At 43.7% G+C, this 22,909-nt stretch overlaps 2 protein-coding genes across 2 annotated transcripts in view; both read left to right on the forward strand.

The window, feature by feature from the left end:
• The window catches only part of LOC108415535 (mucin-2-like), a 42,465-nt gene extending 41,058 nt beyond the window's left edge, over positions 1–1,407 (forward strand). The window contains exon 3 of the mRNA XM_037545423.1: positions 1,018–1,407. Within this exon, the coding sequence (XP_037401320.1) occupies positions 1,018–1,095 (78 nt within the window). The 3' untranslated portion in view covers positions 1,096–1,407. The remainder of the gene's footprint in view (positions 1–1,017) is intronic.
• An 8,152-nt stretch (positions 1,408–9,559) lies between these two features.
• LOC108430211 (mucin-5AC) lies at positions 9,560–22,845 on the forward strand. The gene is made up of 5 exons (XM_037545199.1): positions 9,560–9,728; positions 13,851–13,946; positions 17,454–20,930; positions 21,053–21,138; positions 22,592–22,845. The coding sequence occupies exons 1-5, from the start codon at positions 9,662–9,664 to the stop codon at positions 22,667–22,669; spliced, it is 3,804 nt and encodes a 1,267-aa protein (XP_037401096.1). The 5' UTR covers positions 9,560–9,661; the 3' UTR covers positions 22,670–22,845.
• The last annotated feature ends 64 nt before the right edge of the window (positions 22,846–22,909 follow it).

Below are 22,909 nucleotides of genomic sequence, written 5' to 3' on the forward strand. Positions count from 1 at the left end.
CTACAGTACAAAATATCATTAAAAGATTCAGAGAATCCTGAGAAATCTCTACATGTAAGGGCCAAAAACAATACTGACTGGCCATGATCTTTCATACCTCAAGCAGCATTCACAAATGCAGGTTAAAACTCTAAAACGCAAGAAAAAAAACAAATATAAACAGGATCAGGACAGAAATGCTGCCATCTTCTTTGGGCCAGAGGACAAGCTGGACTGAGGTGAAGTTGAAAAATGTCCTGAGGTCTGACGAATATAAATTTGAAATTCTTTTTGGAAAACATAGGTGCTGTGTCCTCCGGGCTAAAGACCACTCAGCTTGTTATCAGTGCACAGTTCAAAAGCCAGTATTCATGATGGTTTAGGGGGCATTAGTGCACACGCATGGGTGACATGCTCATCTGTGAAGGCACCATTAATGCTGAACAATATAAACATGTTTTGGAGTAACATATGCTGCCGTCTAGACGACGTCTTTTTCAGGGAAGGCGTTGATTATTTCAGACAATGTCAAACCACATTCTGCACAAATTACAACAGCATGGCTTTGTAGTAAAAGAGACCCCGAACTGTTGAGCAGCTGAAATTTTATATCAAGCAAGAATGGGAAAACATTTCACATTTAGAACCACAATTTACCTCCTCAGTTCATAACACTAAGAGAGTGTTGTCACAGCAAGAGGTGATGTAACACAGTGGTAAACATTCTTTTTGGGACATGTTAATGGCATCAAATTCAAAATTGGCATATATTTTTCAAAAAACAATAAATAGTCCCAATTTCAACAGCTGGGATGTTGTCATAGTACTATTTCCAATGAATTATAGGCTCTAAATGATTTAGACATCACTGCATTCTGTTTTTATTTACTTCTTGCACAGTCTCCCAACTTTTTCGAAATGAGGTGGTATGCTTATCACCTGCAGAAATGGCTTTTATTTCGTTTTATCATGTTTTGCATTTGTAAAGAAAGAAAATGAGATCTGCACATAACAGCCACCTTTATTTTTTCATTGCAGTTGGCAAGAGAGATTCAGGCCCGAGTTAATGGAACCATTAAGATTACTGTGAAGAGGATAACGAAAGTAGCACCCTGACGATCACTTTTGTGGCAACCCCAGCGTCCAACAGTGCTCATCTGCATGCATAACTAAGAAAAGCTTGAAGAATAGTTGTACTAAGGGTGGTGTTTGGGATTGATTTTGTAGAATGGCAAGATCAACAGTCATCAAGTGAGCAGATAGAGAAGTCTGCTCTTTGCTGTCTGTTTCCATGAAATCGATTACAATCAACAAAGGTGGTACTGACTCCTCACACCCCGCCTCGCCTCCAGGCTTTTATTCTACTGCTCTGTTTTAAAACATTCGGTTATGAAAAGAAACAAATACCAACTTTTCACCTGGAGGAACTGATTTTAACTTCACAATCAGACCTTAGAACCACTGCTGAACCTTTGAGGGAACATTTTCACTGTTTGTACCTTGATGAACGAAGAATTTACCCTTTTTTCTACCAGTGTACCATGTACTAAAGAAATAGCATTATGTTTAGGCTCCATGGGTGAAAATTCTTGTGCAATGTATGAATGGCTTCAATATATTCTATTTCAATTTAAATCCTATAAGAGGTTCCTCAGATCCAGCTTTGCTTCTCCAACACTTGATTCAGTTTACCAAGGGTTTAATAATGAGACCCGGTAACTATGAAAATATACATTGGAATGTATAAGAACCTCAAAAAAATCATAAATCATGAATTTAAATTTGATTTAATTTAATTTTATTTGCCTTTTTGTTAGGAGCTGGCGTACATGTGTGCAATCATGCTGAACATTTCTGTTGCCTCCGACAGAGAATCCTAGGCAAATAAATACAATATTAATAACCTCAGCTGCTATTCATGTAATAGCAGAGTTATATAGTGTCCTGTCATGTCTGAATATGCAAATTGGACAGAGGTAAATGATTGTAACATGAGAATGTTTGAAACATTATGATTTTTTTACCATTTTAAAAGCAAAACGTCTATTGTGGTGATGATCAAGCAAATTAATCTACCACTTTGAAAGAAGACTACCTTTTTGACGGGTTTATAAATGCTTTAAAAAGAGTTTGTCATGGGTCAATTTGTGGACACTTAATAAAGCATTAATGCGCAGTTATAATACATTAATAAAATAGGCAAATGTGAGCTTTGTATCTGATGAATATGAATGTCTGATAAAGTTGACAGATTTAATGCTAAATGATGAAAAACAAAGTCAGATTAATAAATAAACGATCAAAATCTGAGGTTTGACAGTGTAAATGAATGTGAGTTCACTGGTAGCCAAACAGCAGGTCACTGTGCCCTTTTTATTTATGTATTGTACATGCTTATTAATTGTTGTAAGGTTGTTAAGACCTTATTTGCCATTTATAAAGGTGGCCTTATTTTAAAGTGATATCCAAATGTCTACTAAAATCTTGCTTTGTGTCCTATAATATATGGTCTAAGGTGTAAATAATGATGGACAGTGACTGTAACGATGTAGAATGCCATTAAAGGAAATCACAGACAATCGGCTTATTGTTTTGTTTTATTTTATTATTTTACATACAATTAGTATGAAGTTACTGCTATTGAGTTACGTTCATGCAGTGCATCACACAGAACATAAGAATATGTAGACTTGTGCTGCAGGAACAGTCTCTACTCTTCTGGGACAGCTCTAGATGTTGGAACATTGCTGTGAGGATTTGATTGAGCATTGGTGAGGTCAGGTACTGATGCTGGATGGTCAGTTCTGGATCACTCCAGCTCATCCCAAAGGTATTGGATGAAGCTTCATCACTCTAGAGAGTGCAGTTCCTCTGCTCCACAACCCAGTGCTGGGGGGCTTTACAGAATACTGCAAAAGCCAGAGACCACCCTTCATTTCACTTCCAGTCTAAATGGCCGTTAAGCACAACATATTCATTTTTCAGCAGAAAATCACACAGAAACCTCAACAACTGAATATAATATTTTTGTTTAGTCTTCATTGAGTTTCTCTTTCCCTTCATTCCAGCTTCCATTCTTTTCAGGAGCCTCACTTTCAGTTCCTCAAAGAACCTGCAGACACGCCTCCAAAGTTCTGGTTGATGATTTTCTGAAGTAATAAAACCCATTCAGTGGTGCTGAGGTCTGGACTCTGGGGTGGTCAGCCCATTGTCCAGATTCTTTGTTTGATGTGCCCGTCTCCTTTTCTCAGTGAGGTTCTCCATCTACAAGTGCAGGTTAAAACTCTGCCATGCAAAGCGAAGCCACATATCAACACCACCCAGAAACGCCACCGGCTTCTCTGGGCCCGAGCTCATCTGAGATGGACTGACGCAGAGTGGAAAAGTGTCCTGTGGTCTGACGCGTCCACATTTCACACTGTTTCTGGAAATCATGGACGTCGTGTCCTCCGGGCCAAAGAGGAAAAGGACTGTCCGGATTGTTATCAGCACAAAGTTCAAAAGCCAGCATCTCTGATGGTGTGGGGGGGTGTTAGTGCCCATGGCAGGGGTCACCTGCACATCTGTGAAGGCTCCATTAACGCTGAAAGGTACTTACAGGTTTTGGAGGAACATCTGCTGCCATCCAAGCAACGTCTTTTTCAGGTAGTCCTGCTTATTTCAGCAAGATGATGCCAAGCCACATTCTGCACGTGTTACAACAGCGTGGCTTCGTAGTAAAAGAGTGCGGGTACTAGACTGACCTGCCTGCAGTCCAGACCGTCTCCCATTGAAAATGTGTGGCGCATTATGAAGCACAAAATACGACAGCAGAGACCCCCGGACTGCTGAGCAGCTGAAGCTGGACATCAAGCAGGAATGGGAAAGAATTCCACCTACAAAGCTTCAACAATCAGTGTCCTCAGTTCCCAAACGAGTGTTAAAAGGAAAGGTGATGTAACACAGCGGTAAACACGCCCCTGTCCCAACTTCTTTGGAACGTGTTGTAGGCATCAAATTCAAAATGAGTGAATATTTGCAAAAAACAAAGTTTTTCCATTTAAACATTATATATCTCGTCTTTGTAGTGTATTCACTTGAATATATGTTGAAAAGGATTTGCAAATCATTGTATTCTGTTTTTATTTATGTTTAATACAACGTCCCAACTTCACTGGAATTGGGGTTGTAGTACAAGAAAAGAAGAAGTACTTCGGTGCCATCAATAATTTTGGATTGACTCCCACACTTTTTACATACACTATATTGCCAAAAGTATTCATTCCTAACCCTTGTGGAAAGCCTTCCCAGAAGAGCTGAAGCTGTTATAGCTGCAAAGGGTGGGCCGACATCATATTAAACCCTATGGATTAAGAATGGGATGTCGCTCAAGTTCAATTAGGAGTGTGTTCATGGGAATTTTTGACCGTTCTTCCAGAAGCACATTTGTGAGGTCAGACACTGATGTTGGACGAGAAGGCCTGGCTCACAATCTCTGCTCTAATTCATACCAAAGGTGTTCTATGGGGTTGAGGTCAGGACTCAGTCAAGTTCTTCCACACCAAACTGGCTCATCCATGTCTTTATGGACCTGCTTTGTACACTGGTGCGCAGTCATGTTGCAACAGGAAGGGGCCGTCCCCAAACTGTTCCCACAAAGTTGGGAGCGTGAAATTGTCCAAAATCTCTTGGTGCTGAAGCTTTAAGAGTTCCTTTCACTGGAACTAAGGGGCCGAGCCCAACTCCTGAAAAACAACCCCACACAATGATCCCCCCTCCACCAAACTTTACACTCAGCACAATGCAGTCAGGCAAGTACCGTCTCCTGGCAACTGCCAAACCCAGACTCGTTCATCGGATTCCCAGACGGAGAAGCGTGATTGGTCACTCCAGAGAACACGTCTCCACTGCTCTAGAGTCCAGTGGCGGCGCTTTACTCCACTGCATTCCACGCTTTGCATTGCACTTCATTATGTAAGGCTTGGATGCAGCTGCTCGGCCATGGAAACCCATTCCATGAAGCTCTCTACGCTGTTCTTGAGCTGATCTGAAGGCCACATGAAGTTTGGAGGTCTGTAGTGATTGACTCTGCAGAAAGTTGGTGACCTCTGCACACTATGCCCCTCAGCATCCGCTGACCGCTCTGTCATTTTACCTGGCCGACCACTTCGTGGCTGAGCTGCTGTCGTTCCCAGTCGCTTCCACTTTGTTATAATCCCACTGACAGTTGACTGTGGAATATTTAGTAGTGAGGAAATTTCACGACTGGACTTGCTGCACAGGTGGCGTCCGATCACGGCACCACGCTGGAATTCACTGAGCTCCTGAGAGCGACCCATTCTTTCACTAATGTCTGTAGAAGCAGTCTGCAGGCCTAGGGGCTCGGCTTTATACACCTGTGACCATGGAAGTGACTGGAACACCTGAATTCAATGATTTGGATGGATGAGTGAACACTTTAGGAAATAGTGTCGTTGCAGTTATGGTATATTTGAAGACGTATCTGAAAACTTGTTTTCTTATGCCACCAAACAGAGTCAGTATGACCGACGAAAGATTCAATTTTGTGGAATAGTATGTGATAAATGACTGTTACGTAACTCTACACTCTTGGACAAATCAGCTTTACTCATGGCAGCTTTTATTGTTTCACACCAGACAAATGAGCTGAAGCCGGACAAAGTAGCACACATTTAACTAACTGGCAAGCCAGTGAACATCTAAATTGTCCTCTTTCCCATTAGTTTACTTTAATCCCTTAAAATCTTAGGCTTATTGCATACTAAGGCTTAGTATTCAGTAATTACAGGGAATTTAATGCAAACTGGCTGAGCTATTCTTAGTTTATAGAAGTGTGTAATAAAACTTTAGGGCTGCTGGCAGGTCCTGGGGTTAATTTCAAAATCTCCATATGATACATCTCGATATTAAATTCACCAGCAGCAGTACAAACAGTACAAACTGTTACAGTTCAGGACTAAATGGCTGTTTGTAACCATTAGTATTTAAGAGAATTTTAATAGAGAGTGATCAGTAATTATTTATTCCATTTATTCCAACAACTTTTGTGATGTTTGTAAAAGTTGTAAATGGTGCTGTCGTTGCTGGTCATAACTCTTGGAAGAGCCTTGATGATGTCAAGAACTGACGTGATTTGCTTACCACTTGCAAAGTCCAAGCCAGCTGTTGTGCCTCCAACATATTTAAGCTGACGGTTTTAATTCCATTACAGAAACTTTTTCTGATGCACACACGGCAGAACAGCAGCTTCTCTGACTCCCAGCTATGGGGTAAAGTTCAGTGAAAGGGACATTTCTTTTAATGTGAGTAAATGTGTAGATAAGCAACTAATGCAACCAGATCAACAAGGTACATTCCAACCCAACTTTTGTACATTCATTTCTCACCCACTTCACTTTCAAAGCTCAGCAGACTAAAGGTCTTGCTGGCACAATGCCTTGGGGCAGTGGACTGTCATAGCAGACTGCACTGGGTCAGAGGCAAGAGGCAGTGCTGTGCACAAAGGCAGAAGTGGGGCAATTGGCAAGCAGGCTGGTCTTTTAGCCAAATTAAAGGCTAACTTGAGCAGGCAGTTATTCCGTCACTCTTTCTGATCAATGTTGGCTCCCTGGTTGTCAAATCTGTTCAAACTGAGGCTGAGTGTTCATCTGGCTGAACAGCAACATGCTGGACTCTGCTTTTCAATCTGACGGGTCGATTCTCTTCTGAGCAGACCAGAATCATCTGTCAGGGAAAACCGGAGGAAGTGGACATAGACGTTAATTCAGAACCGTTAGCCAACAGAGGAATTAGACCTCTGCATTTAAATGCCGCAGTGAAACACCCACATATATGCACACTAGCGAACACACACTAGGGGGCAGTGAGCACACTTGCCCAGAGCAGTGGGCAGCCCAATCCATTGCACCCAGGTTGCAGCTGGGGGTTAGGTGCCTTGCACAAGTGGTGCCTCAGTCACGTACTGTCAGCTGAGGGAATCGAACCAGCAACCTTCCAGTCACAAGGCTGGTTCCCTGGCTCCAGCCCACGACTGACATGACTTTGTTGGTGCATGAATTGTTCCCTAGTTAGCAGCTATTGCTCATTGAGGCAGTATTTGCTGGCTGCATTTTTTGCTACAGGAGTTAAAAGCAGTGTTTATCACCATTGTTTGCATAACCCAAGTGTGAATGCTAACAATGTGCTGAGGGGGCTTCATGATAACATCTGTTCACTTTGAAACAAGCACCTGGAAGCACTCTACGTGACTTCAGTCATGCTAACCTGACAGACGTTTACACCACCACATCACCGCTGCCACCCGAGGAAGGAATGCACTTGAGAGCATGTACACAAACAGATGGGGACATACAGCGCCATCCCCTGCCCCCTCCTCAGTCTTGTCAACTCATGCTCCAGGACTGTTTTGAACGTGCTGGCCAGCAGATCTTCAGAAAAGCAGCAACAAGCACTGGAGAGGTGGAACTGGAAGAGTATGCATCTGTAATCGGCTCCATCCAAGTGTGTGGATGATGTTACTACTCCCAGAATAATGACCATCCACCCCAACCAGAAACCCTGGCTGGATGCGGGGGTCCGTTCTCTGCTGAAACTTGCAACTGGTGTTAGGTCTGGTGACACATTTGCACACAGAGCAGCAAGAAGAAACCCCACTGAGGGTATAAAGAGCATCAAAGCTACCTATGCTTAGAAATCCCAGGCCACTTCTCAACCAACAACCCACAGAGTGTGCAGAGAGACATCAAGAGCATCACAGAATATAACCAGAATAGACACAGAATGCCAGAGGGACCGTCTCTTCCTGATGCCCTTAATACCTTTTTCTCATTTTGAGAATCCCAACATCTCTCCTGGCTCCGGGATCACTCCCTGCACACCAGGTCAGCTGCTCCTCAGAGTCAAATCAAAGTTTATTTATGTAGCACTTTTTACAACAGGAAAAATCCAGGTCCAAATGCCCATGAGCGTCGCCAATAGCGACAGTGGCAAAGAAAAACTCCTTAAGAGCAAAAGGAAGACACCTTGAGAGAAACCAAGAGAACCCATCACCTCTGGTCCACACCAGATAGCAAACAATAACAGTAGAGAATACATTTTGACCATTAGTATAGGAATAGTATAGTATAGCAATGCCTGTGGTCAAATTCGAGTCTATGCATGCAGCAGTATCATCAGGAGGGTCAGTGGTGTGCAGGTGAGGTTTGTACAACACTGTACAGCAGCAAATGTGAGGTGGTCTTTGCACAAAGTGAACTCCCTGCAAGGCTGCAGGCGGCGACAACATCCCAGGCCTGGCTTTTAGGGACTGTGCATACTCAGAGGTGCTGACGGACACCTCCCAGGCGACTGTCCCAACATGCCTTAAGAATGCTAGTCTTATTCCCAGCCCAAAGAGCTGAAAAGTGTCATGCCTGAATGACTATTGAGCAGTAGCCCTCACCCCATTAATCGTGAAGTGCTTTGAACAGCTTGTCATGGCACAAGAATGAAGATGACCATCGACGTAAGAGTAAACCCCCTCCAGTATGCATACACACAGGACCACTCCACAGATGCCATTTCACCTGCCCCTCACTCACTTGGAGAGCAAGGACTCCTATGTTAGACTGTCCTTCTCGTACTTCAGTCCTGCCTTTAACACCATTAACCCACAAACTCTGACATACAAACCGGCACAACCTGGACTGAGTTCATCTTTGTGCAATGGGGTACTGGGTACTTTTTAACCAAAGTCTGCAATTTTTGGGCAAAAATGTAGGTAACTTGTAGTCGTCGTAACTTCAGAATGGTTAAAGCTACAGCTATGTGGTCCATATCATACCATGCAGCAGACCGGGCCCAAACTAGCGTGATGTCACTGAGCTGTGACGTCAGCATCAGTGAGTAATTCAGCTATGAAAATCACCAGAAAACCCTGATGTTATTGCTCTGTTTTTTGCCTTCATTTTCCAACAAAGGGTTATAACAGCGACTTGATTCACACATCAGATCACAATCCAGAGTGATTTCATTCACCTGTGACCATCAATCAGCCAGGAATCCAGCTCCAAAATCACACAAACCCCATGTTGTTTTACTACATCTCTGCTTTAAGCCTTCATATTATAAACCCGGCTCAAAAATAGCAACATGATTCACACCAGAACATTTAGATGAACCTGCCATCACTAGCCAGAGTGAGAGAAACCTGCTCAAACGTCCCACAATCCAGAAATACAGCACAAACACACAGCCAGATCACTGTAAAACCTGCTATTATCTCTCTGCTGCTACATTCAAGAACATGGAGCGTTGCGTCAAAATATGACTGGCAGAAAACTGAGATCACTTCCAGCATCGCATGTAATGCAATCGATTACACACACATCAATGTATGTGGCAGATTTTTTGGTTCTGATTGCTTCATCCTAACAGGAGATACAACAGAATGTTGAGGGCCTCTTTCGATTGAATCTCCCTGTAGAGTCACTAAAAATGAATCTGAAACTGATGAGAAGTGGGCGGAGTCTGGAGGAGTTCAGCAGCAGAGCTGTCCATCTGCCCTCATCATCTCGACATCAATTCAATTCCATATCAGCAAGACGCACTCGCTGATGAGACTCCAGGTCCTGAAAGCTCCGGTTTTACACCGTTTATCCTCAGAAGAGTCAAATCTGCTGATCTGAAGACAAATTAGAATAAAATGCTTCGCTTTCTTCTGCTTCTGGGATGTTTAGTGACACTTAAAGGGCAAAGTGCAGATGCAGAAGGTAAGACTGCATCTTTATTCCATAGACTTTTAGATAGCATTGATGCCAATGAAGGTTTGGGACAAATTAATTAAGGTGAAAAGATTATAATTAAGTATGTGATTAAGTATGACGGTCGAATTACGAGAACAACCCAACAGCTGCTGGAAATATCCAGTAGAGAACTGACAGCACTATCTGTTGACGCTGGTGTGCTGATGCTTTCTTTTGTCGTTCTCTGTCTTATTGCCCTCAATGACAGTATTAGGAAAGTGATATCTAGATGTTAATGTACTGTAAAGGTAAAAACAGTTGCTTATTTTGGAATTAATGTCAGATGACATTCAAAGTCCTTGGAAATGGTTTAATTTGTCCTTTATAGACAGTAATCATGAGCGCTTCATGCTGGTAGTGTTGAATGTATAAACATGGGCTTCTATGATGGCACCAACAAATGCAGACTGCGTAAGTTAAACAACAGGAGAGGATCATTTCTTCATTTTGTCACTTAGAGAACAGCAGTTTATATTTCCAAAAAGGTCATTTTACGTGAAAAACAAAATCATATTTAGTCTGTTGGCTGAATATTTGAAATTTGGGAACAACGTGAAGGCCTGCTGGTGTTTTTGAATTATGTTAAAAAGCAAAAAATGTCAAAAATGAAGTTTTTTTTCCCAAAGCAATGATTTAAAAGAGCAAATTTGTCTACTTTTGGTGGTGGGTCACAGCACAATAAGCATAAGCCACTTCTAAAACGTGCCCTTTGCTCTTTTAGAGGGAATGCAACAACATCATTTAGAGCGGTTTGACATAAAATGCACCACTCTAGAGAAGCTTGTTGAGTCAAAGTTGTTTAATGTGGTGGTGATAGGAACCAAACGTCTGAAATGTTTTGCCAATATAAGCTTCCTCATTGAACATTCCTATACAAAATGGTACCAAATGTGTCGCCTGCTGTCTGGTACATTATTTTACAGCAAGCTTTTGGCTCAAACCTGTTGATAGTTGAGGGGTATGTGTAGGGCACTCTTGGGCAAAATAACCCCTAAAGAAAACTACCATTTTACCGTCATCGACGCTATAAGAAAAGACACATGTAGGTCACCTGGTCATTTTGGATAGTCAATAATATACATTATATCTTTAATAGACATTACCAGCCCTGGCTCCTTTCACCGCCCGTCACCACTCATCACCGGCTACAAGCTTGATTGGAAATTATAAGGAGGAATTTTCAGCCATACTAACTTTACATTCATTCAGTTTTTGTACAAATATTAACCACCAAAAACATGAAACTTTTTTTTTAAATGAGTAAAATGCCTTTATCAGGCATGAACATCTTACTTAATTCAACACAACTGGCTACATCAAACTTGATGTTCCTAGCTGGTCCACTTTTCTGCTAAAATAACGAATGACTTTACAATGCTGTCCATTACACCTTGCTTTCATTCATCTGAGGCTTCATTTGGGCTCCAGTTTCTCCAGAATATTTCTAAGTCCTTATTATCACCAGTATTAGACAGTAACTAAGTAAATGTAATTCGTTACTGTACTTTAGTATTTTATGGTGTATCTGTACTAAAGTTTCTCCCTCTGTACTGAAGTCATACCGACCCAGTGCAGCACGCGGTTCAACGTCAGCGCAGCAGCGTAAAACTTTGGGAGAGTCTGTTCAACATAAATGATGAACTAACCTAACTTTGTGTAAATAGAGCTCAATATAGAAATATGTCCACATATGCAGTCGAGACTGACGCGGCTTTTTTCTGAATTTCTACAAACACCATTTCATTTTATAGTAAATGAGCTTGGGCTGGTTTATGTTTATGAACAGACGCCTACAGATCAACATAGTAAAGGAGCTCATCTGTGATCCTGAGTTTAAAGCCAGTTTTTATTCAACTTAAACTTGGAACTAAGTTGTAAATAAATCTGAAACTGAAACTTTGCTTGTGTGTAAAAAGTGATTTCAGAGCCACTCGGTTCTCCCTGATGGAAACTGTTTACCTTCAGTGTTTTGTGCTTCTGATCATTTTAATAGACGTCAGCGTCACTAATTAATGACCTTCTATTAAAAGACTGGTTTACCAAGAGAGACGCTGGAGGACTTTCACCTGAAATGAGTTCATGAAGCCAGTCTGGTTATAAAAATGATAACAGGACCAGATCAGAGCCAGAATTACTCTTTTAGTACTTTTACTTTATACTTAAGTACATTTGAAGGGAAATACTTTAGTACTTTTACTCAAGTGGAGGTCTAAAGGGAGGAACTTCTACTTTTAATGGAGTGATATTTTACCTTGGGTATTACTCCACTTTAACTCAGATACATGATTTGTGTACTTCATCCACCTCTGAGAATCACAGTATTTGTAGAGTACATACCTCCAAGCAATGCTAGTTTAACAACAACACAAATAGCAACCCACACAGAATCAAACCTCAGACGTCACTCGAGTTGTACGGCAATAATCTGGTCTAACATGGTGCTGCCAAATCACAGCCACAACACTAACATTTTAACTTTTAAAAAGGTGCAGCAGTAGCCTAAACCTGCTGATATTTCTCTTCTTGGCCTTTTTAATCTGAAACAAAAAGGTACTTTCATGCAAAGCTGTGTACAATCAACAAACGGTTCACGCTATACCAGCAAATAGCCAGCACAGATAGTTCTATCAACATTAAAGAAAGAGATTATGTGACGGTGCAGGTCCAGTTTAAAGGACACTGGTTGAAAGAATCCTTTTGATGATTGTTTTGATTGTTGATTGTTTGAAGTAGTTAGCTGATCTGACAGGACTGAACTGCTACTGTAATGTCATGAAGCGGTTCTGAGATTTAGATGTGACGGGCTGAATTACAACCCCATTTCCAAAAAATGTGGGACGCTGTACAGAATGTAAATAGTAATACAAAGGAATGATGTGCAAATCATGTAAACCATATTTTCAAGGGAATATATTACAAAGACAACATATCGAATGTTGAAATTTTATTGTTTTTCGAAAAAGATATGACCGTTTTGAATTTAATGCCAACAACACATTCCAAAAAACATGGGACAGGGGCCTGTTTACCGCTGTGCTTCATCACCTCTTCTTTTAACAGCACTCTGTAAGTGTTTGGGAACTGAGGAGACACCGCTGTAGTTTAGAAAGTGAAATGTTTTCCTGTTCTGGTTTGATACTGGATTTTCAGCTGCTCATCAGTTCAGGGTCTCATTTGTCATGTTTCTCATGTCATAATGAGCCAAATGTTCTCAGTGGTGACGGGTAATATATACAGAATGTGGTTTGACATCGTCTTGCTGAAATAATCAAGGCCTTCCCTGAAAAAGACGTCGTCTGGACGGCAGCAGATGTTGTCAAAACATATATACATATATATCATTCAGCATTAATGGTGCATTCACAGATGAGCACGTCACCCATGCCATGTGCACTAAAGCCCCCTAAACCATCATGGATACTGGCTTTAGAACTGAGCACTGATAACAGGCTGAGGGGTCTTTAGCCTGGAGGACACAGGACATTTTCCACTTCCCCTCAGTCCATTTTAAATGAGCTCAGGCCCAGAGAAGGTGGCAGCGTTTCTGGATCCTGTTTATATTTGGGTTCTTCTTTGTGTTTTAGAGTTTAACAGCATTTGTGGATGCAGTGATGAACTGTGTTCACAGTCAGTGGTTTTCAGAAGTGTTTCTGAGCCCATGCAGTGATTTCCACTACAGGATCATCAGATTCTCTGAATATTTTAATGTCATTATGTACCATAGACGAGGAAGAGCAAAAATTCTTTGCTGTTTTATGTTGAGAATCTATGATGGTGCAGTTTTTCACAGAGTGGTGTATAAGTCGCTCTGGATAAGAGCGTCTGCCAAATACCGTAAACGCCGTAAACTGGCTGATAAGATTGTATTTTCACTCGCACTAAACTTGGTTTTTAATGCCCAGTGCAGACTGAATACTTTCCTGATGGTCCGGTTAATTATCACGATCAGATATTAAAGTAATAAAAGCTACTGAGGGTAAAGCTAACTCAGGATAATAACACACACATGGTGAAATGTGGTGAAAATTGGTTGAGTAGTAAGGAAGCTGTGGCTGATTTAATCCTGAGACTCATCATCTCTCAATGCAGGTGAATTTGATCACAAGCAGATCTTGACCTCTCCAACATGGAAGACGCGCAGACGCAACGCCTCAGACAGAGACCAACAGGCAATGCGGCATCCAGGTATGTATATCTATGGAGAGACACACGCAGGATGGAGCGTCAGTCATGCTGAACCGGCAGGCTGAGTAGCTGATGATGTACATCTCCATATGTTGCTCCCACTATCCTCACTCCTTCTTATCACAGTTATTATTTATTAGTCCCACAACGGGGACCTCCGCAATCTAACCTTGCTGTGCAGTGAAACACCACATACACACTAGTGAACACACACACACTAGGGGGCAGTGTGCACACTTGCCCGGAGCGGTGGGCAGCCCTATCCACAGTGCCCGAGGAGCAGATGGGGGTTAGGTGCCTTGCTCAAGAGCATTTCAGTCACGTACTTCCGGCGACCTTCTGGTCACAGGACTGGTTCCCTGACCTCCAGCCAGTGACAAGCACCAAAAAAATGTGTTATTTTGTTTACACTTGTAATTTGAGTCACAGCCTGCAACTGCACTGACAGTAATATACTGTATACTGAAATCTGTGGTGTGCTGACTAAATCAGAGATCAAGTGTGAATAATAGATGAGATCTGCAGGCTTCCCAGCTGAACCAGCCCTGAAACCAGCCCATGAATCTTTTTCCAAAACAGCTAATGGCGGAGTTCCTCCACACAGGTGACGTGTTTGGGTTCCTCTGTTCTTGTTGTTCATAAAACATACGGGCAGTGTTGGCGATGAGGTGATGATGTTCAGGAGAAACTGTGATTCATCCCTCAGTTAGAGTGAGTGTAGCGGGCAGCAGAGGTGGACGTTATACTGCCCTGGAAATCCTGTTATTAAGACTGTAGTTCATCTGTTTCTCTGCTTACTTCAGCCCGGTCCCATTTCACCCCTCGCCCCTTCCACTTAGCCCTCTGTTTGCACGTTCACGTCTAGGGGTAGGGTGTTACAATTCTTGTTGAGATAACTAAAAAACTGAGGTTTCTCTCACTCCAAATGGAGGGTTATGAGAAAAAAATAAGAAAAGCAGGCAAGACCGAGCACAAGAGACCAAAGAAACCCACAAATGTGAGAATTTTCAGCATTAAAAATTACAATAATCACTGTTTTATCTTAGTTTAATGTGGTTTCAGTGGATTTTGGTCATTTTTCTTCATAACAAGCATAAGAAATCACTAATTGTATGCTAATGTCTTGGTAGCTAGCTAACTAACTTTCCCGTTCCACCTTAAATAGTCCAGCAGTTCTGACGCCTGAAGCGCCAGAATGTCACTGCTGCTCCATTTAAGGTGTTAGAACAGGAATCTGGAGAATATCTGACTTCAGCTTCACATCACTGAAGAATTAGGGGGGGGGTGATAATAAATAACTGCCCCCCTCTTTGAAGGCGTATGATCCCTAAATGTAACTAAAGCCCAGCAGTGAGGAGCTGAACTTTCCCCTCCTCTGCTGTCCCTGCAGACGGGCAGGGTCGCCTACAGAGCGGCGCTAGTAGCTGTTAATGAAGTGATGCTCTTTTATTAGAGGGTCTCATTTCAGAGGAAGATCTCAACCACTGCCCTGTAGCTCAGGAACAAGGGGTTAGAGTGACACTCAAAAAGAAGGGGTATTTCTGGTTGCTGTAAGCGTCTCTATAGCTGTTGATGCTTAAAGCCCAGCCCCCTCATTTCAAGACTACACCCCTGATTGTCTCCTGTTTTTCCACCTGTCCCTCGTTTTCCCTGTGTATTTAAGTCCTGTGTTTGCTGGTCTTTGTTATCTGCTGTGCTGTATGTGCTCTTGTATGTCCTGTTTTGTCTGTCATGTCTGCCCCCCGATCAATCCATGTTGGCTCTATGACCCTGGACTGTCTCGACCCTGATTTTGGATTTGCCCATAATAAATCTCGCTTATCTCCACATATCCGTCCGCCTCCTCGCTCCCCGTTACAAAAAGTTAAAAACGACACATTGCTTTAATGTTTTAAGCAAAATTGCTTTTTACAGTTACATTTACTTTTTACAGTTTTAAAATAATAAAAAAGGAAAAAAGGTCCGAAGCAAAAGTTTAGCCACCCTGCAAAGTCAATACTTAGTACTTAGAATACACAAACACTAAGGGGCAGCGAGCACTAAGGGGCACACTTGCCCGGAGCGGTGGGCAGCCCTATCCATGGCGCCCGGGTTAGGTGTCTTGCTCAAGGATACCTCAGTCACATGCTGTCGGCAGTAGGGATCGAACCAGCAACCTTCCGGTCACAGGGCCAGTTCCCTAACCTCCAGCCAACGACTGCCACCTTGTACACACGTGATATTGTATTTTTCACACAAGCACATGAAAAGTGAAAGCAAACACTGAATAAACATAAACCATAAACAGGTTTGTGACGATGTGTGTAAGTGTGTGTGTAATGCTTACCAGAATATCTACCTGTAGTACCTTTTGCCTGTTCCATAGCAGAGTCAGATCAGATGGAGCTTACTTATGAGTGTGCCGGAGGACCCATGGCTAGCTCATGGGAGGGGTGATGTCTCCAACCTAGGTCACAGAAAGCAGAGTGAGACAGGTTAATAAAGGTGCGCACTGTACTTTACTGGTAATACACTTTACTGGTAATATAACATATTAAGGCCTTACGACGTCGATCATGATTTTATCTACCCTTGTTTTAATCCACTCTTATAGGACAGCAACACCCCCGCAGAGTGGAATGGTTTAGCTCACGTGATGCAGGGGTGGGGCTAAGCCTATAAGAGGTAGGGGAAAGATTCAGCAAGGAAGACTGGCTCGAGGATACTCGCCTAAGGTTGAGAGATTGCTGGGGGAAAGGGAGAAGGACAAAGCTAAAAGTACAGTATTATGGCCTTGTGGCCTAGGGCTAATTATACTTACCTGTACTGCCATCAAGTCGGGTCAACATTTTAAACCACCGTTTATTTTGGGTTTGCAGTTTTTCTTTGGTATGTTTTGCACATTGTAAATAAATCACGCACTGTATGCAAAGAACCACCCAGAGTCATACCTCCTATCTCTAGCCTGTATCTTCATCTTACACCAATTCAGTCACAGCCTACCCGGTGACTTCGTGTCTCCTCACAGGGTTTGGTGAAGCATCGTCACAGGGTTGCAGGGCAACTAAAACGGCTTGGACAAAATAGTTTACTTCTAATCTCTTACACAGTCCCATGAGGATATTTCTGGCTAAACATCAGCCAGCTTGTGCCGGAGGCCGCAAAGCCACAAGGCCACATAGACACATGCTACACTTTTAACCTCTTTTGGTAGTCCATCGTGGATTTTGTTGTGTGTTTAGCATCATTATCCTGTTGTAAAAGCCATATTCAGTATATATGCTTTCCAGACTTTATTGGTAGTTAATGGTACCTAATGTCCTTTGTGCCAGTGGCTACAACACAAGCCCAAAGCAAGATTGATCCACCCCTACGAGCAGTTCTCTTGGAAATTATTTGTAATTACGTTACAAACTGAGGAAAGTGTGTCACCATATCATCCATAACTACTAAGTCTTAATCAGTAAATACAGATACACATTCAATACAAGTAATAAATTATTAATGATTTTTCATCAATGCTTTCAGATTCTGCTGAAAAACCTGCAGATCCATGTGCAAAAGTACCATCAATAACTACAAGTACATCATCAAAATATACTCAGATGCCATCAGCTGAATTGCCACAAAGAGCAACCAGCGTCACAACCACTCTTCCGACAGCAGCAACTAAACCACAACACATAACCGCTGCCTCAGGCACCCTTTCAAAAGCAGCATCTAAACCACGACACACAACCGCTGCCTCAGCCACGATTTCAAAAGCAGCATCTAAACCACGACACTCAACCGCTGCCTCAGCCACGATTTCAAAAGCAGCATCTAAACCACGACACACAACCGCTGCCTCAGGCACCCTTTCAAAAGCAGCATCTAAACCACGACACACAACCGCTGCCTCAGCCACGATTTCAAAAGCAGCATCTAAACCACGACACACAACCTCTGCCTCAGCCACGATTTCAAAAGCAACATCTAAACCACGACACTCAACCACCGCCTCAGCCACGATTTCAAAAGCAGCATCCAAACCACGACACACAACCACTGCCTCAGCCACGATTTCAAAAGCAGCATCTAAACCACAACACACAACCGCTGCCTCAGGTGCCCTTTCCACAGCACCAACTAGACCAACACAGTTAGCAACCTCTGCCTCAGGCACTCTTCCAACAGCAACAGTTGAACCTCCACAAACAGCAACTGCTGCCTCAGCCACCCTTCCAACAGCAACAGTTGAACCTCCACAAACAGCAAACACCAACACAATCACCTTTCCAACAGCAACCACTGCCTCAGCCACCCTTCCAACAGCAACAGTTGAACCTCCACACACAGCAACTGCTGCCTCAGCCACCCTTCCAACAGCAACAGTTGAACCTCCACAAACAGCAACTGCTGCCTCAGCCACCCTTCCAACAGCAACAGTTGAACCTCCACAAACAGCAATCACCAACACAATCACCTTTCCAACAGCAACCACTGCTTCAGGCACCCTTCTGACAGCAAGAGAGGAACCTCCACACACAGTAACTGCTGCCTCAGCCACCCTTCCAACAGCAACAGTTGAACCTCCACAAACGGCAACCACCAACACAATCACCTTTCCAACAGCAACCACTGCCTCAGGCACCCTTCTGACAGCAAGAGATGAACCTCCACACACAGCAACTGCTGCCTCAGCCACCCTTCCAACAGCAACAGTTGAACCTCCACAAACGGCAACCACCAACACAATCACCTTTCCAACAGCAACCACTGCCTCAGGCACCCTTCTGACAGCAAGAGATGAACCTCCACACACAGCAACTGTTGCCTCAGCCACCCTTCCAACAGCAACAGCTGAACCTCCACAAACAGCAACTGCCAAAACAATCACTTTTCCAACAGCAACCACTGCTTCAGGCACCCTTCTGACAGCAACAGTTGAACCTCCACAAACAGCAACTGCTGCCTCAGCCACCCTTCCAACAGCAACAGTTGAACCTCCACAAACGGCAACCACCAACACAATCACCTTTCCAACAGCAACCACTGCCTCAGGCACCCTTCTGACAGCAAGAGAGGAACCTCCACACACAGCAACTGTTGCTCAAACGGCAACCACCAACACAATCACCTTTCCAACAGCAACCACTGCCTCAGCCACCCTTCCAACAGCAACAGTTGAACCTCCACACACAGCAACTGCTGCCTCAGCCACCCTTCCAACAGCAACAGTTGAACCTCCACAAACAGCAATCACCAACACAATCACCTTTCCAACAGCAACCACTGCTTCAGGCACCCTTCTGACAGCAAGAGAGGAACCTCCACACACAGTAACTGCTGCCTCAGCCACCCTTCCAACAGCAACAGTTGAACCTCCACAAACGGCAACCACCAACACAATCACCTTTCCAACAGCAACCACTGCCTCAGGCACCCTTCTGACAGCAACAGATGAACCTCCACACACAGCAACTGCTGCCTCAGCCACCCTTCCAACAGCAACAGTTGAACCTCCACAAACAGCAACTGTCAAAACAATCACCTTTCCAACAGCAACCACTGCTTCAGGCACCCTTCTGACAGCAACAGTTGAACCTCCACACCCAGCAACTGCTGCCTCAGCCACCCTTCCAACAGCAACAGTTGAACCTCCACAAACGGCAACCACCAACACAATCACCTTTCCAACAGCAACCACTGCCTCAGGCACCCTTCTGACAGCAACAGTTGAACCTCCACAAACGGCAACCACCAACACAATCACCTTTCCAACAGCAACCACTGCCTCAGGCACCCTTCTGACAGCAACAGATGAACCTCCACACACAGCAACTGCTGCCTCAGCCACCCTTCCAACAGCAACAGTTGAACCTCCACAAACAGCAACTGCCAAAACAATCACCTTTCCAACAGCAACCACTGCTTCAGGCACCCTTCTGACAGCAACAGTTGAACCTCCACACCCAGCAACTGCTGCCTCAGCCACCCTTCCAACAGCAACAGTTGAACCTCCACAAACGGCAACCACCAACACAATCACCTTTCCAACAGCAACCACTGCCTCAGGCACCCTTCTGACAGCAACAGTTGAACCTCCACAAACAGCAATCACCAACACAATCACCTTTCCAACAGCAACCACTGCCTCAGGCACCCTTCTGACAGCAACAGATGAACCTCCACACACAGCAACTGTTGCCTCAGCCACCCTTCCAACAGCAACAGTTGAACCTCCACAAACAGCAAACACCAACACAATCACCTTTCCAACAGCAACCACTGCCTCAGGCACCCTTCTGACAGCAACAGCTGAACCTCCACACACAGCAACTGCTGCCTCAGCCACCCTTCCAACAGCAACAGTTGAACCTCCACAAACAGCAAACACCAACACAATCACCTTTCCAACAGCAACCACTGCCTCAGGCACCCTTCTGACAGCAACAGCTGAACCTCCACACACAGCAACTGCTGCCTCAGCCACCCTTCCAACAGCAACAGTTGAACCTCCACAAACAGCAAACACCAACACAATCACCTTTCCAACAGCAACCACTGCCTCAGGCACCCTTCTGACAGCAACAGTTGAACCTCCACACACAGCAACTGCTGCCTCAGCCACCCTTCCAACAGCAACAGTTGAACCTCCACACACAGCAACTGCTGCCTCAGCCACCCTTCCAACAACAACAGTTGAACCTCCACAAACAGCAAACACCAACACAATCACCTTTCCAACAGCAACCACTGCCTCAGGCACCCTTCTGACAGCAACAGCTGAACTGCCACAAGCAATTGGCACAACATCCACCATTCTGACAACAGTTGAACCACTACAAAAAACAACCACTACCACAACTAGCTCACCAACAACAACCACCACAACCACTTCAACAACCAGCATAACCACTTCTCCAACAACAACTCCTACAACCACTTCTCCAATAACCACAACTACAGCTCAGCTGCTTACAACACCTGCAGCTCAACTGACGTCAACTTCACCACCAAGAAGTAATGCTTATCTTGTCTATTACCTAGAACCATTCAATTAATCATGTCCTCTGTTTCAACCCTTTTTAAACTGTGCATTTGTGTCTTATGTAATTTGATGTCTATGTGCTTTGACTCTCTAGATTTTACTCCAGTTACAGCAGCAGTAGTTAAGATGAGATCAGTCACTGAACTGAGCAATGATGCAATCATTACCTTCATAGAAGAGGTAAGGTCATGTTTTTTTTTTTAATGCACCTTCTTAGATACTGCAATTATACACTCACCAAGCACTTTATTAGGGACAATACTCTAATAACATTAATACTAGGTAGGATGTCCTTTTACTCTCAAAACAGCCTCAATTCTTTGTGGCATGGATTCCACAAGATGTTGGAAACATTCTTTTGTGGTTCACATTGACATGGTTGTGTCATGTAATTCCTGCAGACTGTTCTATTGGATTCAGATCTGGTGGTTGGGAAGGCCACTGAAGATCAATGAATTCATTGTCATTTTAACGAAACCAGTTTGACATGACTTTTGCTTTGTGACATGGTGCATTATCATAGCCGAAGTAACCATTAGAGGATGCTAAATTGTTGCCATTAAGGGACACACAGGGTCAGCAATGATGCTCAATCAGGTGTGGAATTTTAGCAATGATTATTAATGGGACAATGTGTGCCAAGAAAATATTGCCCACACCATTACACCACCTCCACCAGCCTGAACCTTTGACACAGGCAGATGGATCCATGGACTCTGATCCTACCATCTGTGTAGCTCTAGGTGGCATGATGAGGGCATCAATGAGCCAGTGCTCTTCTTAGGACCAGGCAGAGCCTTGAGGGCAGGCAACGATGAGCCAGTGCTCTCCATAGCACTGAGCAGAGACTTGGAACCTTGTCTCACTGGCATTCTCTGGAGATCACATACTTTCCGGAGCCCTAGATAGCGCTGAGGGTCCCTCCTCTGCCATCTGGGACACAATGGGGGTCCCCATTGACTAGGTACCACAACAGTACCATGAAGGCCACTTTAGCCTCCTCAGACCGCATTGACTCATTAAAGTGGGCTCCTCATAGAAAAAGCTGGGGTGTGCTGATGGTGTGGAGAGGCTGGTTGGTGGTCAGGGGTTTGAAGACTCTTACTGCAGCCTTGATCTGTGAAGTCTTTTGTAACCTTAGAGGCATGTAGGCCTTTCTTTGCGTCCAATTCTCACAGTTCAAGAGGCAAGGGTCAAAACATAGGCAAGCATCATAAAAGGCAGATCCACATTAAAAAAAAACAAATCTGAGTGGGCGGAGCCATGGAGTGTCCAAGTATAGTCTTCCCAGATGGAAGCGACAACATGACAGATATGAGCCTTACCTGAAGCTGCTGGCCTACATCTGCATGATTATATGCACTAACCTTCTGCCATATGATTGGCTGATTAGATAATTGCATGAACGAGCAGATGTTCAGGAGTTCCTAGTAAAGCACTAAGTGAGTGTATAATTATATGAAGAAACATTATATCAGTAGTCTTACAGGGAAAATACCAAATTATATAATGGCATATAACTGCTTATCACCTGGTTATGAATTCCCTCGAAAGCCACTGTATTTTTTCCATTTTGACCTGTGAACATTTACCTGCACATAAAATGGATTAATAGCTACTCTTTTCATTTCAGTTTGCCAGACAGATTCAGGCCCGGGTTAATGAAACCATTAAGATGACTGTGAAGAAGATAACGAGAGTGACACCCTGAGGGTCTCTTGTGGCTCGTCTGCATGTATAACTGAGAAAAGCTTGAATAATTACTAATAAGGTATCACAGTTGCTCTGCAGAAGGGACTTTTGGGGTCGTCAGCCCATTGTTCTGAGAACACCAGCAGCTTCTTTGTTTGATGTGTCCGTCTCCTTTTCTCAGTGAGGTTCTTCTTGATCAGCTGCACGTCCTTTCAGACCCACAGCGCTGAGTGGTCTTCTCACAGTGGAAGGATGGACA

This window comes from Pygocentrus nattereri, chromosome 15, assembly GCF_015220715.1.
Source record: "Pygocentrus nattereri isolate fPygNat1 chromosome 15, fPygNat1.pri, whole genome shotgun sequence".
NCBI lineage: Eukaryota > Metazoa > Chordata > Actinopteri > Characiformes > Serrasalmidae > Pygocentrus > Pygocentrus nattereri.